Source organism: Diospyros lotus, chromosome 6, assembly GCF_014633365.1.
Source record: "Diospyros lotus cultivar Yz01 chromosome 6, ASM1463336v1, whole genome shotgun sequence".
NCBI classification, from domain to species: Eukaryota; Viridiplantae; Streptophyta; class Magnoliopsida; order Ericales; family Ebenaceae; genus Diospyros; species Diospyros lotus.
This window is the reverse complement of record NC_068343.1, coordinates 726,760-741,718: the sequence shown is the minus strand read 5'-3', so window position 1 is coordinate 741,718 and position 14,959 is coordinate 726,760. Positions and strand designations below refer to the sequence as shown.

Sequence of the window (14,959 nt, the reverse complement as noted above, 5' to 3'; positions counted from 1 at the left end):
TCTGGGAGGTAACTTGTTCTCGGGACCAATTCCTCCAGACATTGGCGAAGAAATGCCATTGTTGGCATACTTGGACATCTCTTTCAACTATCTATATGGTAGTATCCCCTTGTCCCTAGGCAATCTGCAAAACATGACCGACCTAAATAATCATCTGTCTGGAGTAATTCCTGACATTTGGAGCAATTTTAAATATCTCTACTACCTGGACATCTCGAACAACAATTTTTCTGGTAAGATCCCAAGCTCAATTGGCTCTCTAAGTTACATTAAATTTTTGTTTCTGGGTGGGAGCAAGCTTTCTGGTCAAGTCCCTTCCAGCTTGCAAAACTGCACTAGTATGGATACTCTTGATATGGGTGACAATCGACTCTCTGGAAATCTTCCATCTTGGGTAGGAGAAGCCATGCCGTCTTTATTGATTTTTCGCGTGAGAAACAATTCCTTTACAGGACACATTCCTGGGCAATTATGTCGCCTCTCTAATCTTCACATATTGGATCTTTCACACAACAAGCTCACAGGGATAATCCCAACTTGTTTAGGGAATTTGAGTCGCTTGAAAATTGAGCTTGAGTTGGATTCTGAGCGATATGAAGGGAGCTTGCAGGTGGCCACCAAGGGTAGAATAATGGAGTACACAGAAACCACCCTTTACCCTGTGAATAGTCTTGATCTCTCCAGCAATAACTTATCCGGTGGCATTCCACAAGAACTGACCACACTTTCCGAGTTGGGCACCTTGATCTTGTCCAGGAATCAGTTGACAGGAAAGATCCCGGAGGTGATTGGGAACTTGAAAGATTTAGAAACCCTCGATCTTTCCCACAACAAACTTGTGGGTGAAATCCCAGCAAGCATGGTTTCTTTGACCTTTCTAAGTCACTTGAACTTATCGTTTAACAATTTGTCTGGTAAAATACCCACAAACAATCAGTTTCAGACGTTCGATGATCCATCCATTTATGGGGGTAGTCTTGCGCTTTGTGGGACTCCATTGGCAACCAAATGTAGTGCCAGTGGTAATGGCAATGGCGAGACACTTTCTGGTTGGGACAAAGATGATGAAGACGTTAAAGATCGGTTGGAGAAGCTATGGTTCTACTTGACTGTCACACTAGGATTCTTCATGAGATTTTGGGGAGTCTGCGGCAGTTTAATGATTGAGAAACGGTAGAGACTTGCATATTTTTGTTTTCTAGAGAAAATAATAGATGAAACCACTGTATTAATCTTTATAACCACTAATCGTTTGAAGAGGATGTTTAAGAGGTGAGTTAATTGCACTTATATTGATGTAATTTGGGTTATTTCAAATGAGGACTTCATATTTTAAAAATATTTTTGAGGGGTTTTTATTTTATTTTTTGCTCAAACATATTTGATATATATATTTATATATGTACTAGTTAGTTAATCACCATTTAGTGAATTGAATTTAGATATATATATATATATATATATGAAGTTAGTAGTTATGATGAATGAAAATGTGCTGAATGGTGACGAGCAAGAATCGGCAAAATCATTTGTTCACAAATAGTTGTAACGTGGCATATGTGTAGAAACCAACTTGGCATATGTGAAGGAAAACCCCAAGGTTTGCTCGAACCTCAGAGTTCGGGCATATTCACCCCCCTCCCCCGACACGAATCTTATGATTCAGGGGTTTGGGAAATTCAAACCCTGGGATTCAAAGCATCGTCGAAACTTCGAATTTTAAAATTCAAAATCCTCGGATCATGGGATTCGAGTCCTCCCAAGACCTGAATCCCGTTAATCCCAAACCCTAAGATTTGAGGTTTTGAGCATGTCCCAAACCCCGAGATTCGGGAACCCCATCAGAGGCTCAAACCTCGAGATTTGGGAACCCTATTCAGAGGCTCAAGGAGTCCCCGAATCCAACAATTTGGGACACAATGATTCCCCCGAACTTGAGGATTTGGGCGACTCAAACTGTCCTGACACTCAATCTATCTCACTGGTTGATTCAGTCTGATTAGATAAAAAAAAAATTAGAGATAAAAAAAAAATTCAAATACCTCATAGACTTCATCTTTAATTGATTTGTGTTATTTTTTGACAGAACGGAAATATTTATTATTTTCTTCGTCAAACTCAAGCGTAAATATTTGCTTATAATAATCTTTCATAGCTGACAATAACTGGTAATTGGCTATGGCGAGGAGAATTGGGCTGAGCAATGCTCGGTGTTGAATAATAGTGGTTGTGTAATACTCGGTGTTAAATAATAGTGGTTGCGCAATATTCAATTGTGGGTGAGTAGAGTGGCTGTGGCGATTGTGGGTAAAAAAGTAGGTGCACGCACTTGAGGAGTAATAGTGGGTGGTTAAGCATCAAAAATTTAAATAAAGGGCAAATATAAGTTTTTATCTTAAGGTATCTTAGGAATATTAAAAGATTGTAGAGAATAAAAAGTGTGGTTAAAAATAAAATTTTCCCTTTGCTATTATGAATCAATTGAAAAGAAAGGTGCCCCAGGTGGCTAGTCTTACGTGATGATGCTTTGCTCTTCATGGCTGATATGTATGGATCGAATTTCATATGAGTACTAGAATTTAACAATTATATATGATTTAGCATGAATCTTTTTGGGTTCCTAATTGACTCTATTTTAGTTAAGTTGATTTGAAATTAATGTCAAAAGTTTTCGCACAATTTTATTGCAACAATAAAACGTTTGAAGGCACAAATTCACACTGATACGTCAATGAATGAATGAACTTTAATTTTTTTTTAAGTAAGATAATTTCTCTTCTTCATAATATACAGTAACTATATAGACCATGTGTGCGCGCACTTCTAAGTTCTAAGTTACAATTAAATAATATTATATAATTACTAGTAAACCCGAGAGTTTAATTTAAAAATAAAATATTAAATTCGTTTTTTTAAATAATTCTAACATAATTGATAATTACAATTGTTTTTAATACTCAATCTTTTATCAAAATTTAAGTTTAATTAATTATTCATTATTCAATATGTTAATGGAGAACACTCTTAATTCAATTCAATGTACTATTATTAAATATGTCACTTGACAAAATACTTATAAAAATTTTTATTTATTATATTATATTTATTTATAAATAAATATTATAAAATTTATAATATATCTACTAAAGAAGTTCGTTATTTTCTATTTATTATATTATAAATATAAATTAAAACTCTTAAATGTGAATAAGAATAAATTTTTAATATTAATATATATATATAGAATAAAGATATAAAGATAAGATTTTAAATAAATGAATAATTTTCTATGACTTGATTAATAGTTCAAGTTGTCTATTAATATTTTTCAGAAAATTCATGCAAATTTAATATAAATTTTAGAGGCAAAAATGGTATTGCAGATTTTTGGAGAGAAAAAAATTTACAAATTATTTTATTTTAATATAATATATTATATATTATTATATTATATAAAGATAAGATTTTATTTAATAGATAATTTTATATGATTTAATTAATACTTTAAGTGTCTATTCATATTCCTCATAAATAGTATTTATTTTTGATTGATTGACGGATTAATTAAATATTTAATTTTCACATAATAATATATTAGAAAACTCATGATTAGGATTGAAAAACTCATATATTTAAAATTTATTATTAATTTTACAGTAATTAGAACTTATTATTTCAAAGTAATTAAAAATTTTAAATTATTAATGCAATAAGTACTAAATACAAATTATTAATGTAAGTTTTAGGGGATTTTTTTTTCAGACTATCCTACTTTTATATATATAAAGATATTATATATTATTATATTATATAATGATAAGATTTTATTAAATAAACAATTTTTTGTGACTTAATTAATACTTTAAGTGTTTATTCATATTTCTCATAAATAATATTTATTTTTGATTTATTGATGGATTAATTAAACATTTAATATTCACATAATAATGTATTGAAAAATCCATAATTAGTATTAAAAACTCATGCATTTAAAATTTATTATTAATTTTATAGTAATTAGTACTTATTATTTTAAAGCAATTGAAAAATTTAAATTATTAGTGTAATAAGTACTAAATGCAAATTATTAATGTAAGTTTTGGAGGAAAAGTTTTTTTTTTTTTTTTCAAACTATCCTACTTTTATATATATAAAGATACGTGAAAGCCATCAATTTCCATTAGATTAGCAAAGGGAAAACCAAAACAAAATAGGAATTGAGAAGAAAATAAACAAAATAAAGATGGGTGAAAAAAATAAATGGATGAATCGTGTTTAGTTTTGTTTGGGCTTAGTTCGTTTATTCTAAAGGTATTTTAGTTTAGATCGTTTATGAGTATTAAGTTTTGTAAGAAATATTCAAATTCAGTTCGTTAACAAGTTTTAATGTTCAAGGGTGACTTGCTTAAATTAAAAAATGTGTTGAATGTTCATGAACAAAAAGTTATAAAGTTTGTTTGTAAACAAGTTTGTTCTTGAATAAAAATATAATCATTTATAAATAAAATATTTTCTTAATAAATAGTTTATACAATTATATTAATTAACAAAATTATGAATTTTGAAGAAAAATAAACCCTAAAACATCTCAAAAATCTATACGAATATCGTTATTAAATAAACAAAGAAATGAATTATAAATGAACATAAACTAACTGATTAGACTTCTCTTTGAGTTCAGCTTATTTAATAAACAAATTCTATAATTTTGCTCAAATTCATTTACTTACTTAATTAAAAAATATAAATTATCTATTAATTAAATATATTAATTCGTTTATATCCCTATTCAATAATAACATTTAACAAAGCTCTGGAGTTGAGTAAATGAAGGATTTAGAAAATAGTGGCATGCACCATCGCTGATACACTATTTGTTGGACGAGACTTATGTTTGCAATATCTCCTCTAGAGCCCCATTATTCCCGTCAATAGACTCCAAATATCACAAATTACAATATTTTTATGAGCAAGTTATCATGTCTTAACAATAACTACACTCTATATATATTATATTCTCACTCACTCTAATACATAAACTAGACGTTTGTCATCTAAGTTAAGGATTTCTTGTTTGGATGTACATTATTTTATATAAAAAAAAATATTTTTTAGATCTTATTTTCTAGTTTTTGTTTGCATTGTATTACATTTTAAAAATTAGTTATATGTATATATAAACATATATATGTAAGTATGGACATAACTCTAGTTTTGAATTTTTTTAAGATAAGGTGAGTTGGCTTTGGATTTTGGGCCAATATATCTAGAGTTATTTTCAATTAGTGTTTGTTTGTTTGTTCCAAAAGGTGAAATCGTTTACCCCGGGCATCCCCCACCCCCGGCCTGACAGGAATGTGAGGGGAGGTTAATCATGGTGACTCAGCCAACCAACAGCAGTTAGACCAGTGCACACTGCACATAAGGAGCCCCCCTCATTTGAGAGATTGCTCTCACACTGTCGCTGGTGAAACTCGATTCTGGGTCATTTGTTCCAACTTCACTGTTGCTGACCAACTGAGCTGCCCATGCGAGCAAGTGTTTGTTTGTTAATCTCATACAAGTAGAGAGTAGATTGGATCAAATAGAGATAAACATAAGGCTTGAATTTTACCATAAATACTAGTGGTTATCCTGTAAACTTAAGATCGGCAAAAAGACACTTGTCATCTTCATATTCCTTGTTAATAAAGATACATGACATGATGAGATTAGGTGATGTTTAGATAATTTTTTTTTCTTGAATAATTTTTCATCAACTTCTATTTTCTCAAGAAAATGAAAGGAAAAATCACTGTGTCAGTGCCTGTTAGTGTGTGTTAGAACCACGGCTCAACTGGTATGGAAAATACACAGACAACCAATGATCCAATACTAGGCAAGTAATGCAAAATACCCCTTTAAAACGCCAACAGCAACGTAGATACAAATTCAGTTCAACTATAATAGCCAGCAACAGTAGAATCACAGCAACAACGAAATATCAACAGTAGGGAAAGACGAAATCAAAAAACCCAGAACCTGGATATCACAAAATCGCAGGAAGGATGAAGGTAGAGACCGAAACGCCGACCTGCAGAAAGATTCGCCCTGCTCCGGTCACTGGCAAGCTTCAGCGACTGTCAAAGCAGGATACAACGGTCACACTCCGGCGAACGGTGACCTCGATCACCCAGATCTTGCATAACAGAAAGTGATAGCTCTCTGCAGAATAGAATAAGGAAAGAAGACTGACGCTGTGACTCGGATGCCTTGAACAAGAGGCCCGACCATCCTTTTATAGATTGATTCGAGGGCACTGAGACGAAGCACGCGGGCACTGAGACGACGCATCATTCAAGTCGGCATTGATCTCTGGCTTGAATGTCCGATGCTCCAAGAAGACGAACAGCCAACGAAATAAAGGATGTCGTGCGCTTCGGGTACCGCTTCTAGAAGAAGCAAAACAAAAAAGAAAATTAAAGAAAATAATTAGTATTTTTTTCAATTTTCTTTGTATAAAAAATATATTTATATGACTCGACTGTCCGACCAACACGCGTGAGGGCCAAGGGGTTCACATGCTCACAAAATCTAGGTGCCCCTTAGGGCCCAAACCCAAGAGTGAGGGAGGAGTAAAAATACCTACTCTCACCTCTTTACACATCCAATGTGGGACAACCACCCACACACACTTACACTCACACACTAGGAAAAACAACAATGTGAATTTGAAAGGAAATATTTAAGAGATTGAAAGAAACTAGAATTGCATTTTCATTTAAGAATGTATCATTTTCCTACATTTTTAGTCTTATGGGCAAGGTGGTAGACCACCAAATGCCAACAAGGAATGCTGCTTTCGCAGCCAAGTTTAGGAAAGCTTTGCAATTTGTAGACATTAAAGCTTTCCATGACTGTTTTAGTGGTGAGGTAACTGAACTCATCAACGCATTATCAACATGTAATAATAGCAAGTTAGAGAAGTTGGACTTGAGATACAACACTTTGACGGGAAGGCTCCCTAATCTATTGGGATACATAAAGAAGTTGAGTAGACATGGCCAAAATTGAACCGGATTGGCGGTTCGAACCGGAACCGGACCGGCCGGAACCGGACCCGGAACCGGCCGAATCGGAACCGGAACCTGAACCGGACCGAACCGGTGAAATTCGGTCCGGTTCCGGTTCAAGGTTCCGGAGAACCGGAACCGCCGGTTCCGGTTTCGCGGTTCCGGTTCCGCGGAACCGGACCGTTGCCCCCCCTCCCCCCCCCCCCCCCGTGCTCCCCCCCCGTCCCCGTGTGGCCGTCCCCTCTCCCCCAACGGTCCAAAATTGGACCGTTGCCCCCCCCCCCCCCCGTGCTCCCCCCCGGCCCCGTGCGACCGTGCCCCCCCCCCCCCAACGGTCCAAAATTGGACCGTTGGCTGCCACCCCCCAGCCAATTTTATTTTATTTTTTTTTAAATTTTATAATTCCTATCTATATATACCCCTCCCTCCCCCACTCATTTTTCACACTTTCTCTCTCTCTCTCTCTCTCAAGTCTCAAGCTATTATTCTCTCAATTTTGTCTCTCATTTAATATTTTAATTTCAATTTCTTCAATCTTCTCATTTTGTTATTTATCAATTTATTCAATTATATTGTTAATTATTTATTACTTGTTACTATATTATTTTATCATTATTATATTTTTTTATTATCATACTTTTTTCAAAAAAATGGCAAGTGAAGGTAGAAATTTTGAAAATGTTGAAAATGTTGAGTTTGAAACTCAAAATTTTCAAACACAAGAGAGTGAAACTCAACAAAAGGGAGGTGGAAAAATTTCTACTTCTGATATTTTTAATATTCATTTCAAGAAAACACCAAAAGGAGATGGTAAATTTGATGTATCTTGTAATTATTGTAATCAGGTATACAAATTCAAGCAAGGAGGTGGATATGGTACTTTCGCCCGACATTTGCAAACAAAGCACCCGCTCAAGGTTGGATTGAGCCGCGATCAAACACAAATATCCGGGTTTGCTACCTCTTCAAACTCTCCTCAATTATTTCATTATAATGAAGCTAATTGTAGGTCTGGTTTAGCTGAAATGGTAGCAATTGATCATTTATCTTTTAGTTTTGGTGAAAAATTAGGTTTTACTCGATTTTGTCAAAACTTTGTTAATCCTAGTTTTAAATCAATTCCTAGAAATACTTTGAAAAGGAATTTGTTAAAATTGTTTAAAAACTCAAAAATTGAATTGATAACATATTTTCAAAACAATAATATTAATGTTTCTATTTGTAGTGATATTTGGAGTGATCATTGGCAAACTCATTCATATATGGGTATTACTTGTCATTGGGTTGATGAAAATTATGTTTTACAAAAAAGAATTCTTGCGTATCGATGTTTTGATGAAAGTCATAATGCTGAAAATATTTGTAGATTAATTCAACAAATTTTACAAGAATATAGATTAGTTAATAGAATTTTTTCAATTTCTTTTGATAATGCATCGGCTAATACTGCTTCTATTAATGAATTGAAAAGAATTTGCCAACCAAATTTTGGTGGAAGATTTTTTCATGTTAGATGTGCATGCCATGTTTTAAATTTATGTGTTCAAGATGGTATTAAGTCACTTAATTCTTATTTAGATCCAATTAGAAATGTTATTTCTTATATTTGGGTACACCCTCGAACTGCAAAAGCATGGGCACATTTTTGCACCTCCAATGATCAAACCCCAAAACGTTTTTCAAAAGATGTCCCTACTCGTTGGAACTCAACTTTTAAATTACTTAATCAATCTTTTGAATATAAAGATTTATTGTGTTCTTTTGCAGCAAATTATATTCCACAATATCCTATTTTTCCAACTATGTGGAATGTTTGTAGTTCAATTTTGAATATTTTACGAATTTTTAATGATGCTACTCATACACTTAGTAGTGTTTATAAACCAACTTCACATCAATTTTTAATAGAAGCAATGAATGTGGCCGGTGTATTAATGGAAGGAATTAATGTTGAAGAAATTTGTCATGCTGTTTTAGAAATGAGAGAAAAATGGTTACGTTATTATCAATTTATTCCTGAAATTTTTCTTGTTACTATGGTATTTGATCCTAGGTGTAAATTTGATGGTTTAATTGAGTGTTTGTCTAACTATTATTCGTTGTTAGGATTAGAAAATAATGAAGAAATTGATGTGAATATTATAATTTCTAAGGTTAGAACTTTATGCAATCAATTATATGAAGCATATGTTATTGCTCCTAATAGTGAAGAATCATTTCCATCCATGGCTTCGCATTCCTCTTCCTCCCAACCAATGAAATGGGGTCATAAATTTTTAGATCAAAGGAGGAAAAAACCTAGATCGAGCTCATATTCGGAGTTTGAAACTTATCTAACCACAGTTTTTGAGTTTGGTAATGATACAGGTTTAAATTTTGAAATTTTGGAGTGGTGGAAAAGGCACAAGGAGACATTTCCAACTCTTGCAATTATTGCAAGTCAACTTCTTGCAGTTCCAGCTTCAACTGTAGCCGTTGAACAAACATTCAGTAGTGGAGGCAACATTTTGACGAAAGAAGATCAAGATTGGCTCCAGAATCATTGGAAGCTCAAGTTTGCCTCGATGATTGGGAAAGAGCTAACATGCGACGTCAAGAAGAACTTATCCATTCATCATCATCTGACGAATGGGTTAATGATGGTTCAACAACGGCGACTTCCGACTCCAATGAAGATGCGTAGGATCCAAGTCCATATTTTATTTTTTTTCACATTTGTAAAAATTAATTACTTGTATTACATTTTTGTTGTAATTATTTTTTAATGAAATTAAGTCTAATTCTATTTTTTATTTTTTATTTTTCACATTTGTAAAAATTAATTACTTGTATTACATACTTGTTTAGTTGTTTTAATTATTTTTAATGAAATTATTACTTATATTTCTTCAATTTTTAGTAGTGTTTTTTTATTAAAAATATGGTTGAGAATATTTATATTTACAATTACATTTAACAATTAAAAATCGAAACCAAACCGAACCGAACAACGGAACAAGAACCAAAATTGAATACAACAATATTTAAAAAAAATTAAAAAAAATCGGTTTGAACCGGAACCGGAACCGGAACTGTTGACCGAACCGGCTCAAACCGTTGACCGAATCGGCACGAACCGGAATCGGAACCGAACCGTCCCAAACCGCCCTTGGGCGGTTCGGTTCAGGTTCAAAGATTTCTTGAACCGGAACCGACGGTTCATGAACCGGAACCGGCGGTTCATGAACCGTGGCCATGTCTAAAGTTGAGGGAGCTTCAACTGCAGGAGAACATGTTCAGTGGTTCAATTCCCGACTCTCCATGGGGAACATATCTTCCTTGGAATACCTGTACCTCTCGAACAGTGAAATGAGTGGTAGCATCCCAAGCAATCTTGGGCAGCTCTCATCAATGACAGTGCTAGATCTCTCAGAGAATTCATGTCAAGGTGTTATAAGCAGTGGCGGATCCGGGGGGAAGCCCGTGCCAACCCCAACTAAAACAGTATGTATATATACATAATTCCTCAAATTGAAGCTCCAACCCTCCCCTTGGATCCCCTCTAGATCCGCTCCTGGTTATAAGTGGGACCCATTTTGCAAATCCTCCAGCTTAAAGGAGTTGCAAATAACCAAACATTATTGGACGCCAAATATTTCACTGATTTTCAAAACAATAAATTTATATGGATAGAATCTATCGAGATTGAATTATTTTTTTTTTATCATTTTAATTATTAATGTTAGGATAATTATATCATTTATCATTTTATTTATCAACAATACCCTTTTCAATTACAACTCAAAATTTTATTCTCTCTTTTGCTTGTTAATTTAAAATTTAAATTTTAATCTTTCACCTTATTTAATAAATTTTTAGAATCCCAAGAGTTACAATGGTTTTCTCCAAAAAGCTATTATGTGCTTCTTCTTAGTCAAAATTTCATTCTATCTCTTCCTTGTTAATTTAAAATTTAAAATTTTAATCACTCACTCTATTTAATGACTTTTTAGAATATCAATATGAACAATGGGACACGCTTTAGAATATCAAAATATGAATTTTTGGAATATTAATTTTTAATATCAATATATTTATATATAATATGTCGAATTTTTATTGATGAATTTATTTAGTTAAAACATATTAAATACGAGTTAATTCTATTCTGAATATTTTTTATGTAATGAATGTTTGGTCAGAATTTTAATCATGTATAAAATATATCAAACCAAATAATACTTGTAAATTTTTTTTTATACACCGAATTGTTAACAAAGGTCCTAGCCCATGGTTTGATTCCCATTGTAAACAATTTGATCATTTTCTTTCAAAAAAAATGATTATATTTTTATTTTTCTTATATATAAGTTTTTTTTATTATTTATAAAATAATTATTCACTAATACTTACAATGCAATCACAGTTACTTCCAACCAAAACACTTAAATCAAAATTATGTTATTATTCAAAGTTCTTATAATGTTTATATAGTTAACATTATAAAAACTACTATATAGTTATTAAGAAATTATTCATTATAAATGTACGTTAAATCCTTAAATAGACCAAATAGTATATATTATATATATTACATATATACGAATTCAAATATTAAATTATAATTCAAAAATAAATTCTAAAATACTATTTTCTTTATTTAAATTAAATTAAATAATTTTTTATAATCAAATCAAATTATAAAATTACGATTTAGTTAGGTTGAACTATGATTTTGTACAACTTTACAAAATCATATATTCTTTTTACAACAACATATTCAGTCTTTATTTCACTAAATATATTCTTTTTAAATGAACTCATTTTGTAAACTAGAATGAACTCATTTTGTAACTTTGAAAAATTTTGGCAAAGCATAGTTTGTCTTGCTAATTTTAAAAAATTATTTTGTAATTTTGTTTCAATTTTTAAGATATGAAATGAAAATCAAATTATAAATCTTAATATTATAATATTTATTTTTAATAAAAAATATATTCATATATCCATCATAATATAATTATATTTCTTCTCTTTTATCATTCATACAAAACATAAAGTTTTATGTATTTTGTAATTATCTTATGTATAAATAATTAAATATATTTTTATCTTATTTTTTATTTATATTATGTTGTTCACCAAACTTAAAATTTATATTTATTATAAATTTTATATTTTAATTTAAATTCATAAGCAACCAATATATATCAATTCTTATTGTTAGTAAATTACATTATAGTAAATTACATTTTAAGGGCATATCAGTCCCTAAAGTGTTTTTTGTTACTAGTTTGTTATTATAAAAATGCTGTTGTAATTTATGATTTAGTTATTAATTTGTTGTTTTAATTGGGTTGCTATGAGATATAATTTTTTGAGTATTTTTAATTATTTAAATTAATATTTTGATTTATTTATATATTATGAGTATAATTATATCATTTTTTGTAGTTGTAAAATGATCTATCACTTGTTCTTTATTTAGATATATTAATTAGTTATTATATAGAATTATGTCGAATCAAAAAGGGTGTAGTATTGATTTGATCAAATTTATACATTTTTTGCATGATCAAGTAGTAATTATATAGAATTATGTTGAATTGACGATGATCTAGCACTCATTATATAGATTTATGTGAAATTACAAAGAAAAAAGTAGTAATTTTATTAAATTTGTACATATTTGATAATTTATTCAATCTATGTGTTATTTGTACTTAGATGATTTATGTGTTATTTTTTACCTAAACAATCGATGTTGTTCATCAAACTTAAAGTTTATATTTATTATAAATTTTATACTTTAATTAATATTCATAAGCAATCAAGATATATCAATTCTTATTCTTAATAGATTATATTATAAGTTTGATATGTTATATAATATGGATAGTATTAATTACAAATAATATATATTAATAAATTTATCATTTCCTGCCTAACCCAAACCCAAAAATTAAAAGTCCCTCCTAACCCAATAAATTATGTCTATGAATTACGTTTATATTCGATATAATTTCTCTCATTCTCTATTTTTTAATTAAGAAGTTCTTGTTCAGTCAACTGTGAAATGAAATAGAATAGAAGGAGAATGCAAAAAGAATAAAATTGAACATTGATTACATTTATTTTCATAACTAATTTTTTTACTTTGAAAATTTGCAGTTTTAATGTATTGGACAATAGTTTTAGGCGAGAGTTTTAAGAGGAAAGCATATCAATGAAAAAAATTTATTATGTGTTTTGAATTTTTTATAAAGTTAAAATTATCCTTTTGTTTTATCAAATATTATTAAAATATTATAAAATAATATAAAACAAACATTAAAGGACTTTCTATTTAGATAAATTTTAACCATTTAGCAATGTCATTTTCTTTCAAAATTGATCCTCGTTGGCTTCCTCCGTTCAAATTTAGATACATAAACATCAGAAATTGTGAATTAGGTACCAAATTTCCCACATGGCTTGAAAATCAAAATGAGCTGAGAAGTGTAGTACTCCACAATGCTGGAATTTCAGGGTCCCTACATGATTGGCTCTTGAAATTGGATTTGCCTCTCGATAAACTGGACGTCTCCCACAATAACTTAGGTGGACAAATGCATAACTCATTGCGTTTCAACTACGGATCCACGGTTGATTTACGGTCAAATTGCTTCGAGGGCCCTCTACCACTCTGGTCTTAAAATGTTAGTAAGCTCTCTAAGATTCCTTGAATATTTCTGGGTGGGAACAGGCTTTCTGGTCAAGTCCCTTCCAGTTTGCAAAACTGCACAAGAATGGGTACTCTTGACGTTGGTGACAATCGACTCTCTGGAAATCTTCCATCTTGGACTGGCGAAGCCATGCCAACTTTATCGATTTTCCGTGCGAGGAACAATTCCTTTACAGGGCACATTCCTTGGCAATTATGTGGCCACTCTTATCTTCAAATATTGGACCTTTCAAACAACAAGCTCACTGGGATAATCCCAACTTATTTAGGGGATTTGGTGGTATGTTTACACGTTTCGGCCGTAAAAAAATGCCTTGTATGTGAATTTCTGAGAGCCCCTAAAGACTTTTCCAAAAACCTTAGTCCTCCCCTAGAGAGATGTCTTACCTCTTCTCTTTGGAACCCTCCAAAAGGGTCTCCTCGTTTCCTCCACCACACGATACTTTCTATGTTGGTAGGCCTATCTTTTAGTTCTTCGCCTATGGGACATCACTATCTGTTCCAGCAAGCTAATGTAATGGCCATGGTTTCGCTATCTAGCTAGGATTAGCAAGCATTCAATGTTGAATTATGGGAACGTGCATGACATTTGGCTTTGACAATTCAAAATCAGTTTTCCCATTCTAATTAACCCTTAATGCAAGTAAACCAACAAGTCTTGGATTAAGCTTCATGACCAGTGGACCGGCAAGACTGACCAGTGAGAGAGAACGAGACGCCATAGATGCTGCATCTATATATGTATAATCTCGTATGTTATGCATCACAACTAACAAATACTCACTTTGTAGGCTGCTGGCTGCCCTTGCTGTAACATCCCGCTCGAGCGATAGGAAGGACCGGAACAACTTACCCTGATGGGCCTACACGAACTTCCCAGGGGGGTCACCCATCATTGGATTGCCCCAGGTCAAGCACGCTTAACTTGGGAGTTCTTTGCCAACATTCAGCCCAAAAGGTATCCAGCTGGTGTTGTTTCCTTTCTTACACTATCCTCGATATATTCTAACTTCTCTGGGCTCTCGGGGTATTACATTCTTCCCCCCTTAAGCACATGACGTCCCCGTCATGCGACCTTACAACTGATCCCAGATCTTCTCCCCTTGGGGGCTGCCATCCTAGAAGCCTGCCAGAAGCCGCTCCTTGTACAGGCCCTCAAGCCCCGGCGCCACTCCCCGCCCTCATCAGACCGCCTTCGCCAAGG

At 32.3% G+C, this 14,959-nt stretch overlaps 1 protein-coding gene across 1 annotated transcript; it reads left to right on the top strand.

Moving 5' to 3' along the window:
* The first annotated feature begins 52 nt into the window (after positions 1–52).
* On the top strand, positions 53–1,238 carry LOC127803628 (receptor-like protein EIX2). The gene has a single exon (XM_052340019.1). The coding sequence runs from the start codon at positions 53–55 to the stop codon at positions 1,175–1,177; it is 1,125 nt and encodes a 374-aa protein (XP_052195979.1). The 3' UTR covers positions 1,178–1,238.
* The last annotated feature ends 13,721 nt before the right edge of the window (positions 1,239–14,959 follow it).